Genomic DNA, 17,918 nt, shown 5'->3' on the forward strand with positions numbered 1-17,918 from the left:
TGCTCAGGTATTTTCACTAGTGAGTGGTTCATACCTTTTGAAAAGGACAAAATGGCAACTGAGGCCAAGCCACTGTGCCTCTCCCAAACTGCTGCGAAATAACACGATGTCCATAACATTGTTCTAAAGTGAATTTGTTCTTCTTACTTGCCCTGCGTTCAGCAGTAGCAGTCATTTTTCTCCTTCTTGGTAGCTGGTGCAGTGCTGTGTTTTGACTTTTGGCCTGGGAACAGAGCTGATAACAATGATGTTTTGGTTTGGCCAAGGACTTTGTGAGCCTCATGCTCTACCAGGGAGGAGGGGAAGCTGGGAGGAAGCAGAGACAGGACACCTGACATAAACTAATCAAAGAGGTATTCCATACCACAGCACATCATACCCAGGATGTAGCTGAGAGTTACCTGGAAGGGCTAGAAGACTGCGGGGTTGGAGGAGGTATCGATCAGTGCTTGATCAGGCGATCAGGCTGGGGGGGGCGGGGGGGGGGGGGGCGAGTTATTGGTCGGCTGGCGCTGAGGTGTTGTATTCTCTTCCCTTGTTATTTCCTTTATCATTACTATTATTGGTGGTAGAAGTAGTGATTTGTGTTATACCTTAGTTACTAAACTGTTCTTATCTCAACCTGTGGGAGTTGCATTCTTTTCGATTCTCCTCTCCGTCCCTTCAGGAGTAGGGGGAGGGAAGGAAGGGGGGGAATGAGTGAACAAGCTGTCTGGCTGGGTTTAAACCACGACATTACTATATATTACAGTTTCCACAGTATGTTCCATAGTTTTCCATACTACATGTATGAGTGTACTGTAATTGCAGATTTCTGTTATGAAAGGATATAATTATACTATAGAGAACCAGTTGCTTCCTCTTTCTCTAAAGGATGCAGAGGAAAAAGAGGCACTACATAATGGAGCTGGTGCTCATTTGGAATATGTTACATATGAGATATTGGGGAAGAGAGGAAAATGGCCAGTTTATAGAGTTGAGATACCATTTGTTTGAAATGTTAAAGATAACAGGAGAATGTAATAATGAGCTCCTCTGGCCTCTGAGCTTTGGAAAAGAGATGAGAGAAACAAAGAAGGAATGTGAGAAGTTAATTAAGGCATAAAATAATAAGTGAACAACTTCTAGCCTGATTTCAGAAGATTTACAGGGCAAATACATTAAGAAAAATCATGGAACTGAAAATCTACAGGAATAAAGGTAAGAAAATTGAAGTTTCATGCTAAATTTATCTGGAGTGTTCCAGTGAAGGCCTGACTTACCAGGAAATTTATCTTATACTTCCCTTATTCAAAATACAATGTTGTCATTTCTGTTTATGTGTATGACAGTAATTTATTTACATTTATACTCAGTAGAGTTAACCTTTCTCAAACATTCCTGTCTACCTCTGAAAGTTTAATTTCAGTGTATTTTCTCATAGGAACAAATAGTTTCCATGTTTCCACGGCCCACACAAAATAGCCCTAAACCACTCATGCACACAGAGCTCATGCTTTCAAGGGAGGTCAAGAAATGTAGAAATGAAGTGCACACAGGCAAGTATTTCTAAAGCAAAATAGCCTGGGTTTTGTCAAAATGATTGCAGAAAGAATACCTGGATGCAAATGAACATAGCAAACTTAGGAAAGGCATTGCCAGCCTTTAAATATATATATACACACACATATATATTTAAAATATCATATTAGATACCCATATCTCTTTAATAAATCCTTCAAATATATCTTTATGTCCTTCTTCAAAAGTCTTAAAATATTTTTAAAAGTAAAAAATACTTTCTTAAAACTTCATTGTAAGTTTTTGTTCTCACTTCCACGATTAAAAATTAAGGCATCCCCTTGTCTTCACTTAACTAAAGGGTATCCATCATATACACCCCACAAAAGTCCCTTCATTCCCTGACATTAAAGGCAGGGAAGGGATAATTTTTAAGAAGAGCAACAATAAATAACAAACCAAAACAAAGTGAGAAGGGAAAGAGAAAATTAGGCAAGGCAAGGAGATCTAAATGTCCAAGCCAAAGCAACATAAGCAAACAGAGCAGGAAGAAAAGGACTAGGTACATTCACACTTATTCATAAAATCAGGAAAAATGCTCAATCTTGCCACATGATGGAGAATAAGATTATAAAATAATAAGGGGTAAAAGAAACTAATAATGTATTTCATACCTCTCCTTCTAGTAGTTACAGCTGCAGCAGAAACTAATTTGGTCCTCTTCCTCTGTTAGGAGAGAGAATATTGGCAAAACACTGAAGGGTCCCCAGTGCCTTTCGTGCAGACTACCACTGTCTATCTCCTCCTAAATCAGTCATATGAAAGACACACTGTGCTTTTCTGGAGGGAATGAGATGTCATTTGGTCTCCAGCCATTCAGTCATCAGCTTCTCTGTTCAGTGCTCTCATAAATGCAGTGGTTGATACCAATAGGGATGGACTGAGAAGAGAAATGACCTGGGTTTTTCCCAGCTTTCAAGCCTCTGCAGCAGTGCTCAGCTGTGTACTTGGCACACAAATGAAGTCTGCTGGGGGTTCTCTCAAGTCTACCTCCTGCTGCGCAGAGTTGTTTCTAAGAGCAGAGCATATTGCAGCTGTGGAAATGTCACAAAATTACAGCAAGGTGAGCATTTGAAACGGAAAAAGGCATGCTAGCCAGTAAGCATTTTCAAAGCATGTTAACAAATCCAGTTTATCTCACATGCCAGCTCTCCCCTGCCCCACTCCCATTCCCACTGAATAGGCACTAATTGAAAATTAGGTTTTCAATGTGAAGCCTTTTTCTAATTTGGTCTTGTTTAGAAGCATTTAGGGATCTTATGGATTGTTGTGTTTCAAAGCCATTTGCATGAAGTCCCCAGGGAAGCCAACAAAGGGCACTGTAAACATTTTGCTGGCAGACATCAAGGGTTTCTACTCAGCACAGAATATTCACGTGCTCCAAGGATCACAGATTCTCCAGGTAGAGGAGGCAGCTGCAGAGCTCCAGTGCAAAACATCTAGGAAAAAGCTGTAGTATCTGTTCCCCTCCAGGGTTTTTTGCAATCCCTGTTAGGCATGGGAGAACTCTGATGAGTACTGGAATTACCAATGCAGCATAGTTAGACATGCTCACAAAGACGCTTTCAAGGCCCTAAGTAAGTCACACATTCACACGTGAAAACCTCTTAATGGAATTCCATACACTTCCACACTTTTATGACAAATGAGTATACAGTATGAAATTGAGAAGAACAGTAAGGAGTATAGTGAAGTCTTCAGGAGACAACTTATGAAACAGAAAGCCCAGTTCCTATTTTTATGAGTTTTCAGATTACTGTGAGACCCGGTCTACATGCAAAAGCCTTGGTGGCAGTTAGGTTAAGAACATAACAAACTACCCCATTAATTGACATCCCCATTACAACAAAACCTTAGAGCTATGCCAGAAAAAAAAGCCCTCTTTGACAGTCTAATTTCTCTAGCTCAAGAAGTGGCAGAAGGGAAGAGAATATTTTGCTTTTTTAGGGTAACTGGAGATAGGAATTACCATCAAACTTTTTCCATCAAACTTTTAGATAGAAATTGCCATCAAACTTTATTGTAATAAATGAATCTAATTAGGATGACTTTTCTCATCAGAGTGGCTCAGAGCATTAGGGGTATGCTGTTTAGTTCAAACCTAGACAAGTTCCAAGCAGAAAGGGATTTGCTACTCAGAGATCCTATTTCAAACTAGGATTCAGGGCACAGTAAGCACTGCAGGCTGTGGTTTCCATAGCCATGTTTATACAGCCTGCTATAACTCACAGTATTCCATCCAGGTGGCAGGGACCTTTCATTGTAAGTGCTGCTTTAAAGATATCTTCCAAATATTCCAGGTATTCCTGGTATTGCTGGGATTCTTCTGAAGTACCTTTGGAGAACTGACAAAACCAGCTAAAACTAAACCTCAGCTCCTCAGGATTCTTCTCAACTCTATTGTCACTGTCTAGCTCCCTCTGCATAGCCAGTGTCATTTTCACACTCTTACCGTCCAGCTCCATGCCATTGCAAATGTCACTACAAATACACAGAAGCTGTGGAGAAGTTTTCACAGCTTTCTGCCTTGTGGCTTTAGCACTGACAATCTGCCACTGTACTGCAGAGCAGCTCTCACACATTTTTGGAAGCAGTGGCAACAGCTTCAGGAGCAGCCTCAGGAGCACTGGAAAGCACAGGACAGTACATCAGGCTGCTGGGTCAGCATCTATGGCTGAAATGCTGGTTCTGAATTTATCAAGCAGGAGGCATGTTGTAAGGAAGGTCCTGGCACCACTGTCTACTGAGTTTCCAGGTTAAGACAAAATACAGTTTTGGACGTCTATGAAGGATTCGGCTCAAAGGTACTGCTGCCTGCCCAGGCACCAGAGTTCCTGTGGATAAGCATGACATCCTTGTTTGCCCTGGCTTAGTGTGGTGAGAGAGACTGGACTTCTGGACTTGATGATCTTAAAGGTCTTTTCCAACCTAGTTGATTCTATGATTCAAAAATTCATAATCTTGTGACAGGTGAAAGAGAACACACCATATATAGAGTCTATAATTTCATGATACTCTTATTTATATTTTAACCAACCATGACAGTCAAAATTATCAGTACTGAAAAACATTGATATTAAAATGGTTGAAATGGTTACACCAACCCCCCAACTTCACAAGTGTTTAACCCTTTCCACTGGTGGTGTGCTCATGCTTCAAATGTCCCTATGGGTCTAAAGTATGACATTACAATTTTCTCCCCAAAAATTGTAGGTAAAGGGGTGGAGAGATGGGCATTGCAAGATTTTGCCAGGATCATGACATCTTTGTCAGGAGGGCTGTGATGGACAGTGATTTCTTTCTTCTGTCTGATGGAAGGAACATGATGCTGCTGGGGGGGTGCGCTAGGTCTCCAGAGGTCCCTTTCAACCCTAATAATTCTGTGATTCTGTGTGCTGAAGGTGGGGAGTGGCATTAAGAAACTAGTATCAGCAGATATTTCAAGATGTTCAGTGGTTACTACCATTGCCTAAGGCTGCAATACCTGGGTGAGCACAGTGGTAGACTTACTAATATGAATGCAGATGGTCTAGAAACAGCCCTGACTCTAGTAATGCCAGGAATGCTCGAGTTCATATTCAACAAACTGCTGATTTGTTCCTATCACTGTAACAGGCATTATTGTTATTGTAACTCTGGAAAGACTGCTCATCCCTCATGCGTGATTAAATCTTTTACTTGAAAACATGCATGCTAGAAAGAAGTTCTTTAATTATCTGTAGCTAAAGGATAACATTATAAAGCAATTGTGTGCTGAAAGAGGAAACATTGCTGCCTAGTAAGTGGCAGTGCTGCACTACCTGCTGTTCCAAGCACCAAGTTTTGCCCACTTGTGAGAACAAGGTGAAAATACTCTGTAAGTGCACAATTCCTCCTCCAAAGTGCCAGCTGCTTGAGACATGTACTCAAGAGTGCCTTATGTCCCTACTTTTGGCAATTTGATACTCATGTTTGATTAAACCTGTGGCTGTGTAGCTTTCTTCAGGTAACATTCCATGAAAATTGCTATGAATTTGAAGACTTTAACAAGGGATTGAGAGTGAGTCCTTCATGGATGGAGACAGAAATATTCTAAGAAATTTTCTGAAATATTTCACAAAACATTAGGTTAGTATTTTGTATGATCTGATTTGTGCGATTCCAGAGTTATACCTTATTCAAGTTGTGGAAATACTTCATTTCATGAAATATGCTATGAATTTTCATATGAAGAACTTCTTCCTTATATCTAACCCAAACTTCCCCTGTTTCAATTTAAACCCATCACCCCTTGTCCTGTTGCCACAGTCCCTAGCGAAGAGTCTCTCCCCAGCATCCTTATAGGTCCCCTTCAGATACTGGAAGGCTGCTATGAGGTCTCCATGCAGCCTTCTCTTCTACAGGCTGAACAGCCCCAGCTTTCTCAGCCTGTCTTCATACGAGAGGTGCTCCAGTCCTCTGATCATCCTCGCAGCTCTCCTCTGGACTTGCTCCAACAGCTCCATGTCCTTTTTATGCTGAGGACACCAGAACTGCACAGTGCTCCAGCTAACATCACTATCACAGTCAAGTTCACAACTCATTTAAAAGGAGGCTTTAAAATTCCTACACACTGTAGCAAGGTGAAGAGTAAGCCGGGTACGATCAGGCTGCTACTACATGTACAAAGACAGCAACCTGGAAAAAAAATAGTGAAAAAACACCCCAGCTTCTCTCTCTACTCTGTTTTCCGGCTGAACTGGAGGTGTCACTTGGAATAGCACAGCTGTAACGCTCTGTCAGCCAGCGCTACAACACGCCCTCAGCAAGGCACGGATATCATGTAGCTAAGGCTCGGTACTGTGCTGTGCGTGTGAGCAGACTCCGCTCCACCGCACACCGGCTTCTTCCCCGGCAGCAGACCCTGCGCTTGCCGTCGGCAACGGCCCTGCGGAGCCGGAGTGAATCTGCGGGGGCACAGCGACACCTCCTGGCACGGCGGTGAGGAGCCTGCGCTGCTGGGACCTTGCTCCGCCGGCGGGGCTGCGCTGCGGGGGCCTGGGCCAAGAATTCTAGCCAAGAGGCCTGTGCCGCGGGGCCGGGGCTAAGGGGCATGGGATGCGTGGTCTGGACCGAAGGGCCTGGACCGAGGAGCCTGAGCTGAGGGTCCTGGGCTGCTTGTCCACGGACCAGTCAGAGGGGCTGCCCTTTCTTGGGGTGGGGGGAGCAGAGAGAAAAAGGCTGTCAGCCTTGCCAGGGCGAATCAGTGCATGTCTGAAAACAGTAGTTAGATGCTTATCACCACACAAGATACTAAAAATAAGGGTCTGGACACTGTCTCTGGCTTAGGGTATTCCCATGTTACACACTGGGAGGAAACATGGAAAACTAAAGGATCACACTGCTTCTGCAGTTGCCTGCTTTTTTCTTGAACATTCAACAGTGCTGGGTGCAGTGTAAAACAAACTCCTGCCTGAACTGTACTTTGCCTAAATAATAGGAGTAGTTAGCATGCAGTAATACACATTCATAGAACACAAGCTGCTCTATTTCATTGCTACATGACTGCTTTTTTAATATGTATTAATTTGTTCCACAGAAAAGTTGTTATTAATGTGCAGTCTGAGAACCTGTGACTATAATAATATGTATTTTAGTTTGTGGATCAGCTGAAAATTAATCAGGTTTGGTATTTTGGTGGTTTTTGTTTGTTTTTTTCTTCCAGATTAATGTCCCAGTCCAGTTCAGAATCTGGCAACATGGAGACCTATCAGGAAGGTGTAGGGAGTGTTTAAGGAGCACTGGTACTGAATATTAAAATACAGCTTCTTTAGGGAGAATTAATGCAGTGTGCTGCAAACACACCAAAGACTTCCATTTATACTGAAGTTTCCATCCTGTAGGTGCAAAGTCAGAAATGTCTGTCTGATTCTAGTTGGAGCACATTCTACTTTGACATTATATTATAACTGGAGCTTTTTTTCATTATTTAGTCTGATGTGATCCATTATTTAGTCTGATGTGATCCATTACAGTGTCACAGTTTTTAGAAGAGGTAGCCTCTACTTCAGAGATGAGAAACAAGCAGACAGAAGAAGAAACTCCTGAAAAACCACCCAAGTTCAGTTAGGCTGCGTGGAGACCTCATAGCAGCCTTTCTGTATCTGAAGAGGGCCTATAGGGATGCTGGGGAGGGACTCTTCATTAGGGACTGTAGTGATAGGACAAGGGGTGATGGGTTAAAACTCAAACAGGGGAAGTTTAGATTGGATATAAGGAAGAAATTATTTCCTGTTAGGGTGGTGAGGCACTGGAATAGGTTGCGCAGGGAGGCTGTGAATGCTCCATCCCTGGCAGTGTTCAAGGCCAGGTTGGACGAGGCCTTGGGTGATATGGTTTAGTGTGAGGTATCCCTGCCCATGGCAGGAGGGTTGGCAGCTGATGATCTTAAGGTCCTTTTCAACCCGAACTATTCTATGATTCTATGATTCTATGAAGGCGATAGTGCAGTTCCTTGAATCTTCAATGATCAAAACACAAGTGGTGTACAAGTGATGTTAGCCTTAGGGTAGGCACTTGAACAGGCAGAGGAGCCAGAATAACAGTAAAAAACAGTCAATAGAGGCAAATTTAGCTAAATTGGCACAGTTATGCTGGTCTAAGAGATAAATTTAGTTCTTTGTATGAAGCTTGTATAATGTAGTTAATTTAAATAGATGAAGAGAATGGGAGAGAAAAAATTCTTTCCTTGTCTTGCAAAAATAACCCAAGATTTTTCTATTTATGTGTTCTGATTTTCCTCTTTCAGCATAAAGTTGCATACCAGGCGATCTCAGATGGTGTGAAAGAAGGTGCCAAGGAGAAGACACTTGCAGCCCAGTTTACTCCCAAGTTCAAGAATTTTCTTGAGCCAGCTGACGTGGCTGTCAATGCCCAGTCAGACCTTCGTGAGGATGAAAATGTTTTTTGTAAGAATAAGAATCTGTAGCAAGTTTAACTTTATACAAAATCTGAAACTCAGAGCAGCAAGAATCACCAAGGAAGCCTGAAGTCCTTGACAGCTGCGCTCACAGGGGGCAGTGCCAGGAGGGGCAGTGGCAGATTTAAACCGGACATCATTGCCCATTGCCGGTCAGTTGCTGAGGTGAGCAGCTCAGAGTTCAGGAGCCTCAACTCAGAGCATCAAGAGCCACCAAGGAGGCCTCAAGTCCTGCCCACGCCTTGCCCAGGAGCCGGCAGCTCAGCTGACAGGAGCAGGGACACACAGGGGGCGGAGCTGACACCAAGCTGTGTGGTTCGGTTGATACGCTGGAAGGAAGGAATGCCATCCAGAGGGACCTTGACACGCTTGTGAGGTGGGCTGATGCCAACCTCATGAAGTTTAACCATGCCAAGTGCAAGGTCCTACACCTGGGTCGGAGCAATCCCAGACACAGCTATAGGTTGGGCAGAGAAGAGATTCAGGGCAGCCCTGTGGAAAAGGACTTGGGGGTATTGGTCAATGAGGAACTTAACATGAGCTGGCCTCAGTGTGTACTTGCAGCCCGGAAAGCCAACCATGTCCTGGGCTGCATCAAAAGGAGCGTGACCAGCAGATCGAAGAAGGTGATCCTGCCCTTCTACTCTGCTCTCGTAAGACCTCACTTGGAGTATTGTGTGCAGTTCTGGTGTCCTCAACATAAAAAGGACATAGAACTGTTGGAACAAGTCCAGAGGAGGGCCACAAGGACGATCAGGGGACTGGAGCACCTCCCATATGAAGGCAGGCTGAGAAAGTTGGGGCTGTTCAGCCTGGAGAAGAGAAGGCTGCATGGAGACCTCATAGCAGCCTTCCAGTATCTGGACGGGGCCTATAAGGGTGATGGGGAGGGACTCTTCATTAGGGGCTGTAGTGATAGGACAAGGGGTAATGGGTTAAAAGTTAAACAGGGGAAGTTTCGGTTGGATATAAGGAAGAAATTCTTTCCTGTGAGGGTGGTGAGGCACTGGAACGTGTTGCCCAAGGAAGTTGTGAATGCTCCATCCCTGGCAGTGTTCAAGGCTAGGCTGGACAAGGCCTTAGGTGAGATGGTTTAGTGTGAGGTGTCCCTGCCCATGGCAGGGGGGTTGGAACTAGATGATCTTAAGGTACTTTGCAACCCTAACCCTATGATTCTATGATACTTTGAATTTATACCTTTTTTATTATTTTTTATTTTTATAGGCTATGTGTTTTGGGAGGAAGAGTTGATCTTAGAAATTAAGAGTACTTAGTTGTATTCCTGCAAAAGAGAAACTTGTCTGATGGTATGGGAAGATAGATTAATTTTCATTAATCTTTTTCACTCCATTGTTGATCAAAGGAATAACTCTGTAGAAACTTAGATACAGTTTATTTGCACATACCTGTTACATTTTTTTCCTTTCAAAAAGTACTTCATGTAATTGATTCTCATAAATCCTGCCCGGGGGGGTGGGGGGGGCAAGAAACTTTTGTTCACACCAGGAACCATGGGGATGTGATTCTGAATGTAGCGTTTTTGCAGAAATCTTGAGATGCTTCATGCTGCTTCTGTGGTGTTGATAGAAATTGTACCTTTGAAGCATCTTTTGGTTACCAGATGTTAAATTATGTGGGCAGATCATTTAAAGATTTTTGTCAGTTCCTGGTGTGAAATCTAGAGTTTCTGTCTGCCATATGCACAAATGTAGAACTATCCGTCCTGTTAGCAAATAAGACTCCACAACAACAGAAATTCCACCGTGTGTTTTGTTGATCAAATTAAGGATTTTGTGAACAGAGCTACTGTTTAATTTTTCTCCAGTGGTGCTTAGATCTGGGAAAAAATACATTATTTTCTTCATAAATACACCATAATAGTTTCATACCAAATATGAAGTTAGAAGAGGGGCTTGGAGCAACCTGGTCTAGTGGAAGGTGTCCCTGACTGTGGTAGAGGATTGGAACTGGATGAGCTTTAAGGTCCTTTCCAACCCAAACCACTTTATGATTCTATGGTTCTATACTGCCACATTTGAAGAAAGGTCACTAATTATCCTAATCTAAACTGAAAATCCTTCTTTTAAACTTGCAGGGATTTTCATTCAAGTTATCTGAAAGCATAGGTAGAGAAAGGGGAAGGGGGGGGGGGACACGACACAACATAAACCCTTCTAATTATGGACTGCAGCAAATTGCCTTCTGAAAACAAGTTACTTGACTGTTAATCCAGGTACTCAGGAACTTTACAAATCCTGAAGGGATTTTCCTCCATACAGTGCATTTTTGGTACAAAATAAATTCAGAATTTAAATAAAATAAGTATTTTTTTTCATCCCAGTAAGTTATAGAGTGCTAAATATTACATGGTTAAATTTGCATTAAAAATGCCTGATTAAGTCTCCAGGCTCTTCAGCAGAATTTTAGGGGTTTTTTTTTGAGATTTACACATTTCTCTGTTTAGTTCAAGAGGAAAATTGTTCCTTCCACCTAGAAATACTGTAGATTACTGAAGAATTTCAAAAGAAATAAGTATTTCAGCTTAACTTAGCAAAGATTAGCTTGTTTATTCAGCTTAAAATTGCAAAATATATTGAATAATAACTTCCCTTCAAGTTTTGATCCCTATCAAGTTTTCAGTATTAAAGTTTTGGCAGGGAGGCCAGTGACAAATAGCTTTTTGTTTTTCTTTCTGCTTTCGCATTGTGTTTTTCTACTTTCTCAGTTTAGTAGTCTTTAAAAATACAAGTTGTTTATAATTAAATGCTGAGGATAAAATCCTTCCTGTATGATACCAGCAATCTTTCTGTTTTCCTGCTCTTACCTTTGCATTTCAAAGGTATGCACATCAGGGTTTTTTTCTCTCTTCAAATGATTCTGCTGAATTCAGTTTTGTGAACAATACTCTGATGAGGGTGTTTAAAATGGACGCTAAAGATAATGGGCAAATTTTGCTATAAATGTCACTTAATAATACTTCCCAGTCTCTAGTAGGATGACAAAATGACTCTTTTTTAACTTATTGGTACAATGCAAGACACACACTCATAGTTCCATTTTTACAAATGATAAGTTTTTCAGTAATTGTGGATCAAAATTATACAGCCCAATAAAGAAATGTGGATTCTTATATCAAGCTACATGAACTTTTTTTTTTTAGTATAACAAGTTTTTTAAAATGTTTCATGTAGTCTTACAGGAGGAAGTTTCTTTCTTCTGCTTTGAAGGTTCAGCTCTTCTAAAATAATTCCAAAATAATTTGCATTACCTGATTTTTTTTCCATTGGGAAGACTATTCAGTCAAATTCTTTGGGGAGAGGTTATTGTACTGAGCAAGCCATAAGGTTCCTCTCCACAAAACAGAAGACCCTGCCTGAGGAGGTAATGACAAAGGAAGTAGAAGAATTCATTTTGAGTAAATCAAAGAAGGTGTTTTATTTCAGTACAAAATTTAAACCGTGCCTTATCACTGGTGCTGCTTTAGAGGTCTGTTTGTTTAAACCACATGTAGAGTTAAGCATTATACTGACATGGTCTTCTAGTTACCCTAATTCTATTGCAGTCCAAACTTTACACCAGTTTTTCTGTAGCAACACTAAAATAATGCTAGGCTCTTTTCGTTTTGTAAGAGCAACTTTTATTAGAATCATAGAATCATTCACATTGAAAAGGGACTTTGGGAGATTGATCACCTCAGTGAATCATGCTCATCTGAATTCAGATCAAATTTCTTGGTGCTTTGTCCAGTTGGATTTTGAAAACCTCTAAGGATGGAGATTTCCCATACTGTCTGGGCAATGAGCTCCAATGTTTAATTGTCCTCAATGTGATTTTTCTTCATCCAGTTGAACCTCCTATTTCGGTTTTATATCATTGTCTCATTTCCACCCTGTCCACTTCAGTAAAGAACCGGCTAAAGAACCTGGCTCCTACTCTTGGTGACTTCACTGTTGGAAAGTTAGTGTTGGGTTGCCTCACCCTCTTAATGACTTTTTTCCTTTAGGGTGACAAACCCCAGTTTCCTCAGGTTCTCCTCACAGGTCATGTCCTCTAGACACTGATCACCTTTTTGGCTGGGCTTCCAGCTTATCAACAACTTCCTCATACAAGAGAGCCTGACAGTTGCTGCAGTATTACAGATTTGGTCTAGTGAGGGCATATCAAAGAGCAGTCCTCAACCCCTCAGTTTTCTAGTGTGCTGTTGTCACAGCCCAGGACATCATTCATCACCCAAGAGTGTTGCTGACTTATGTTTAACCTGCTGTTCCACAGAACCCTCAGGGTCTTCTCAGAAGAACAGTTCCCCGGCCACTTAGTCCCCAGCATGCACTAATGCAGGGAATTTAATTCATCCCAGGTGTGAGACTTTGCAGTTTTCTTTGCTGAATTTCATGAGTTGAATTTCCCTAAGCTAAGAAAGATACTATAAGTATTAATTAATAATGAGCAGGTACTCTTTTAACCTTTATTCTGCCTGAAACACATGATTTTGTTAGATAGGAAGTTTGTTCTTAAGGTTGGAGTCCAAGAAAAATAATGTTTCCTATGCACAACTTGATGGTAGTTACTTTGATTTGGAGGTGCCTACACTTACACTGCACGTTTTCATGTATTCCTTTAAACTTATGTCTTTAAATAACTAGAAGCTAAATTTAAATGCTAAATATTTACATACTTTACCTTTCCAAATCAACTTGGAGGTTTGCAAATTCCTGCCATAGAAATATGTTTTCTGGTGTTCTGTTAAGGCGCGTGAAGATGCGATGGTTGAGGAATTTGTTCTCTTTATGAAAATATTGTCTGGATTAAAAAGCTTACATAAAATAAGTGGGAGGCAGTGGAGCTGATAGCTGAACAAGCTGGCCTGGGGCAAATGTTCAATCCATCTGATCCAGATTTTGTGGACAGACTTCTACAGTGTACTCAGCAGGCAGTGCCACTCTTCTCAGAGTTTATTTGCTTTCCAGGAGGAATACTGTGGAAAGTTACTGGCTGTAGCTTCTCTTCAGTGTTTTCAGTCATTGTGTTAGAATGACAGCATACGAGTACTTCTCCACATTCATCTTCTAATGTATTAAAATGTTGGAAAACATCCTTAAATCCTCTGGATGCAAGGATCTTCTGTGTTATTCTCTGCTCTTCGACATGTTCTTTCAAATTTAAGATGTTACAGTGAATGAATGACAAAATTCTCACACTTCGTTCATGAATGTGTGAGTTTGATTATTTCAAGTCTAGTGACAGGCACTTGCAACATTTAAAGGCCTATTCTTGACTTATAGGCAATCTTTTCAGCCCCTGTTGCAGACAGCCTATGAGTTTAAACTACCTGGGAGGGTCTCTGTGTTTTAGGAGTTGGAATTAGCAAAGTTTTAAGGTAGCTTTGTAGTAAGCATTTATTTATAAAGGTGGCAGGGTGATGGGGGAAAACATTCAACTCCTTGAAACTCAAAGAGTATCCTGAATCAAATGTTTTCTTCTGCAGAAAAATGTTCATTCCACAAAATTTGTTAATTACTTCTGTGAGCAGCTTCTGCCAAACCTCAGCTCTTTGACTACTCCAATAGAGGGTCTTGATATCCAGTTAGAGCTAAGCCAGAGATAAAATGTCTTTGTAATAAATAAGCACCTAGAGTGTAATAAATAAGCACCTTATTTTCAGTTCTTGGCTTGGAGGCAAAAGATGTTTGCTGTATTGAGGCATGACTGAGCATTGCCTTTTAAAGCATGTGTCATTTGTCCTAACCTTTTGAGGCAAGGCTGGAATAAATAAATGGGTGTAATAACTTTTATATTACTGTAAATTTAATTGTTTTTAAGCACATAGCATTTACTGAAATGATTGTTGCATGGCTTGTGCTAATTTAGCCTCCTAAGGGAGTGCCTTAATGACTGTAATTTTGCCTATGTTAATCAGTGCTGCAGGTTCAGTTAAATCTGTCTGGATCTCACTTTGAAGGTGGGCTGTGATGCAGACATGGGAGGTGAATTTTTGTCTACCTATTAACTAATGATGCTTGTTGGGATTAGACATACAAACCTGTATTTCTGTTTGAGGACATGAAAAACAGACTAGGTATGCTCCTTTTTGCAGTCTATCCTGATATTTGGGAGGGGATTAATTGTAGTAGCTGACCACTCACCTGTGCCAGCGAGAAGACTCTTCATCAGGGATTGAAGCAATAGAGCAAGAAGTGATGAGTTCAAATTCAAACAGTGGAGGTTTAGGTTAGATATAAATAAGAAGTTCTTCACTGTGAGGGTGTTGAGGCCCTGGCACAGGTTGCCCAAAAAAGCTTTGTCTGTCCCATACCTGGCAGTGTTCAAGACCACATTGGACAGGGCCTTGGGCAACATGGTCTAGTGGAAGGTGTCCCTGCCTGTGGCAGGGGGTTGGAATTTAAGATGATCTTAAGTTCCTTTCTAGCCCAAACCATCCTGTGATTCTATGATTCTGTGGTGGATTAATCACTTTTATGTTTAAAGTTAAGCCTTTGTCCTTTTCAGTTAACACTTTTCAGTTAAACCTGGCTATCCTTACACATCAGTTTTGAAGCTTCTTGCTGAAATGAGTTCATGGAAAAGCTTGAATCAAATTTGAAGAAACTGTTGGATAAATTAGTGGTAGCACTCATTCAACTTTTACTTATGTAAAGCACTTTCATCGTAAGTTTCAATGAAAACTTAAAGTTTTGATAATTAATGTTTTTTTAAAAAAACATTAATAATGGTTTTATCCATTAATTATTTATTCTTTTTCTTATGTGGCTGTATCAAAGATAGCTCTTTCTACAGTAGGAAATCAAACATCATTTTGCAATTCAAAGCCTTTATAAGCTAGAGAGCTGCTACTGTATAATGTTTTTAATCCAGTAAACCCATGTGGTTTTGTTCTCATTTTAATTTTACAGTCATGAGAGTCTCATGTTGACCTCATTAAAGGCTATATCTGCACTAACCATTCCAAACAGTGAATTCAGTTCTGTTTCAGAAGCACTGGCAGTACATTGTTGCTCCCTGTGGTAGTAGTGCTACCCTAAAGTCTCCTCTGAGTCAGAGGTGTCAAGTAAGTATAGGCAAACCATCTGCACCAGGTCTTCATGTAGCAGTTCATCATGTTAGTATAGGCATAAGCGATACTTCTTAAATTCTGCTAAAGAAGCACAAATCAGATAGGTAGTAAAATTTATTAACAGATTGCTTTTGCATTTTTTAGGTTCCAGTATATTGCTCGAAGGTTTCAGGTCTATATTTGACAGCTTTGTCTAGCACTGCAAGGCAAAACAGCAGGAAAACTCCTCTCTTCCTCTCCTTGAAGGCAGAGGAGGTAAGTATTGTTCAGGAATTCTGATTTTTCTACTTGAACCTACCAAAATAATCATTGACACACATGAATGGGCTGCAGTTTGTTGTAAGTATGCAAAGAGATTAAGGGAATAACTGCTAATATTGCAAATGGATCTTATCTGGTGCTGCGTTTTGCCATCTAAGATCCTAGAATCCCAGACTGGTTTGGGTTGAAAGTGACCTTAAAGCTCATCCAGTCCCAAACCCCTGCCATGGGCAGGGATAACTCACACTAGACCAGGTTGCTCCAAGCCCCATCCAAATTGGCCTTAAACACTTTCATCTTTTATTTTAGCTCCTCACTGCATCCCCATGTATTTGGCTTTTAACTGGGCTCTGTTTTTGTTATGAAGGGGAAATTTTCATAAACTGAGGAGAGGGGATTTAGTGGGAAGTACATTGGAACATTAAAAGCAATTAATGTAAAACTGCCAGAAGCCTAAAAATAGTTGTAATGAAAACTCAGAAATGTACACACCTTTCACTATTACTGTAGTGATTTACTGGGAAAAGCAGTCAGTTTAATGTTACAACTTCAACAAATGTAGTTGGCATAATTTAAAGCTACTGGAATAGGTGTTCAGTGGTGTTTCTTCTTTTACAGAACAAGATCGAAGTGGCTGCATCAAAAATAACTGATAACACTAATGTTCTAATCAAGTCCTTGTAAATGGAGTAAACACAGTAAAATAACAGTAGAGTAAGTACTTAAGTAACACAGTAGAGTAAGTAAAATAACACAGTAGAGTAACCTGTGCAGAAGAAAGGACCAGATTAATAGATTTTAACAAGGTTGTGCTGTGGTATTAAGTTAGTTGGGGAGAGCCAGCTCAGAGCTGCTGCTGCTTTTGTGTTTCTGAAGAGGCATGGATCTCTGCTTTCCTGTTTCTGAACAGACATGTTCATGTAACCAAGCAGCTTAGCTTTTGCTGCTGCTGCTCTTGGGAGGGTGTCACAGCCTTGTTTTGCAGTAGTGATTGAAAGTCTCCGGAGAAGGACACGCAACAACCCTCAAGGGCAGCCTGTTCCAGTGCCATCCTCAATGTAAGATGTTCTTCCTCATGTTGAAGTGAAACTTCTTGTGTTTTAGTTTATGGCCACTTCTCCTCATCCTGTCACTGAGCACCACTTGAAAAGAGTCTGGCACCATCCTCCTACCACCTGCCTTTGAATACTGATCTGCACTGATTGGATCCCCTCTCAGCTCCTGCAATCTCTCCTCATAAGAGAGATAGATGCTCCAGACCCCTGATCATCCCTGTGGTTCTCACTGGAACCTCTCCAGTAGCTCCTTGTCTGTATAATATTGAGAGGCCCAGCAGAGACGGCCTCACCAGGGTCGAGTAGAGGGGGAGGAATCACCTCCCTCTGCCTACTGCCACACTCCTCCCAATACACCCCAGGATGCTCTTGTCCCTCCTGGCAGCAAGGGCACACAAAGACCATATCACAGCCATGCTCCCAAAAATGCAGGATTCCTGTGATGTCCCTCACTGGCAGCCATTAATGAAAACAGCTTCTCCTCTCCCTGTGCAGCTTCTGCTTCCTCTGAAAACAAGGGCTTGCAGCTTGGTCTTTGTTCCATTTGGTCATGACATGAAATAACTCCTGACCTTTAAAACAGAGTAAATGGAGCAAAAAATCAGTCCCTGTGTTCTAAGGGCACTTTTTATGCAAGGTGAAAGCTTGTGAACTTTATCTTAAATGGGATAGTTTGAATTCATCCCATTGTTCTGTAGCTCCCCAAGGTCAGAAAAAAATAATTCTTTTTCCTCACAGCAGGTGTAGGTAGATCAGTGATTTCCTTGTTCCTCTGTGGCCACTGGCATGTTGATTCACCAAGGTACCCCATTTCTAAATTGTTTCCAGTACTGTTTATTATTATTGCAACACACAAATACACCTATGGTCCTGATCATTAAATATTGCCATGTCAGATACATGCGCTTAAGTGTTATCTCCTGCATCTCCTTCTCCAGGCTCTCATTCCAACACGAAGAGCAGCTCCTACTTCCAAAACATCTGTAAAACTCCCATAGGCACAAGCATTAGCAGCATTTTCTTAGATTTTTAA

At 41.2% G+C, this 17,918-nt stretch overlaps 1 protein-coding gene across 1 annotated transcript; it reads left to right on the forward strand.

The window, feature by feature from the left end:
• Positions 1–4,344: 4,344 nt before the first annotated feature.
• LOC133213050 (apoptosis inhibitor 5-like) lies at positions 4,345–16,514 on the forward strand. The gene is given in 14 exon segments (XM_061354999.1): positions 4,345–4,364; positions 6,322–6,519; positions 7,244–7,298; positions 8,327–8,479; positions 11,296–11,437; positions 11,779–11,823; positions 11,826–11,926; positions 13,246–13,333; positions 13,336–13,444; positions 13,982–14,091; positions 15,046–15,069; positions 15,072–15,121; positions 15,714–15,824; positions 16,449–16,514. Coding segments are annotated over 14 exon segments (1,272 nt in total).
• Positions 16,515–17,918: the final 1,404 nt, after the last annotated feature.

The sequence above is a fragment of the Neopsephotus bourkii genome, unplaced genomic scaffold (genome assembly GCF_033783945.1).
Source record: "Neopsephotus bourkii isolate Nb327-2 ecotype Australia unplaced genomic scaffold, CSIRO-AGI_Nbou_v1 NB_768, whole genome shotgun sequence".
Classification (NCBI taxonomy): Eukaryota; Metazoa; Chordata; class Aves; order Psittaciformes; family Psittacidae; genus Neopsephotus; species Neopsephotus bourkii.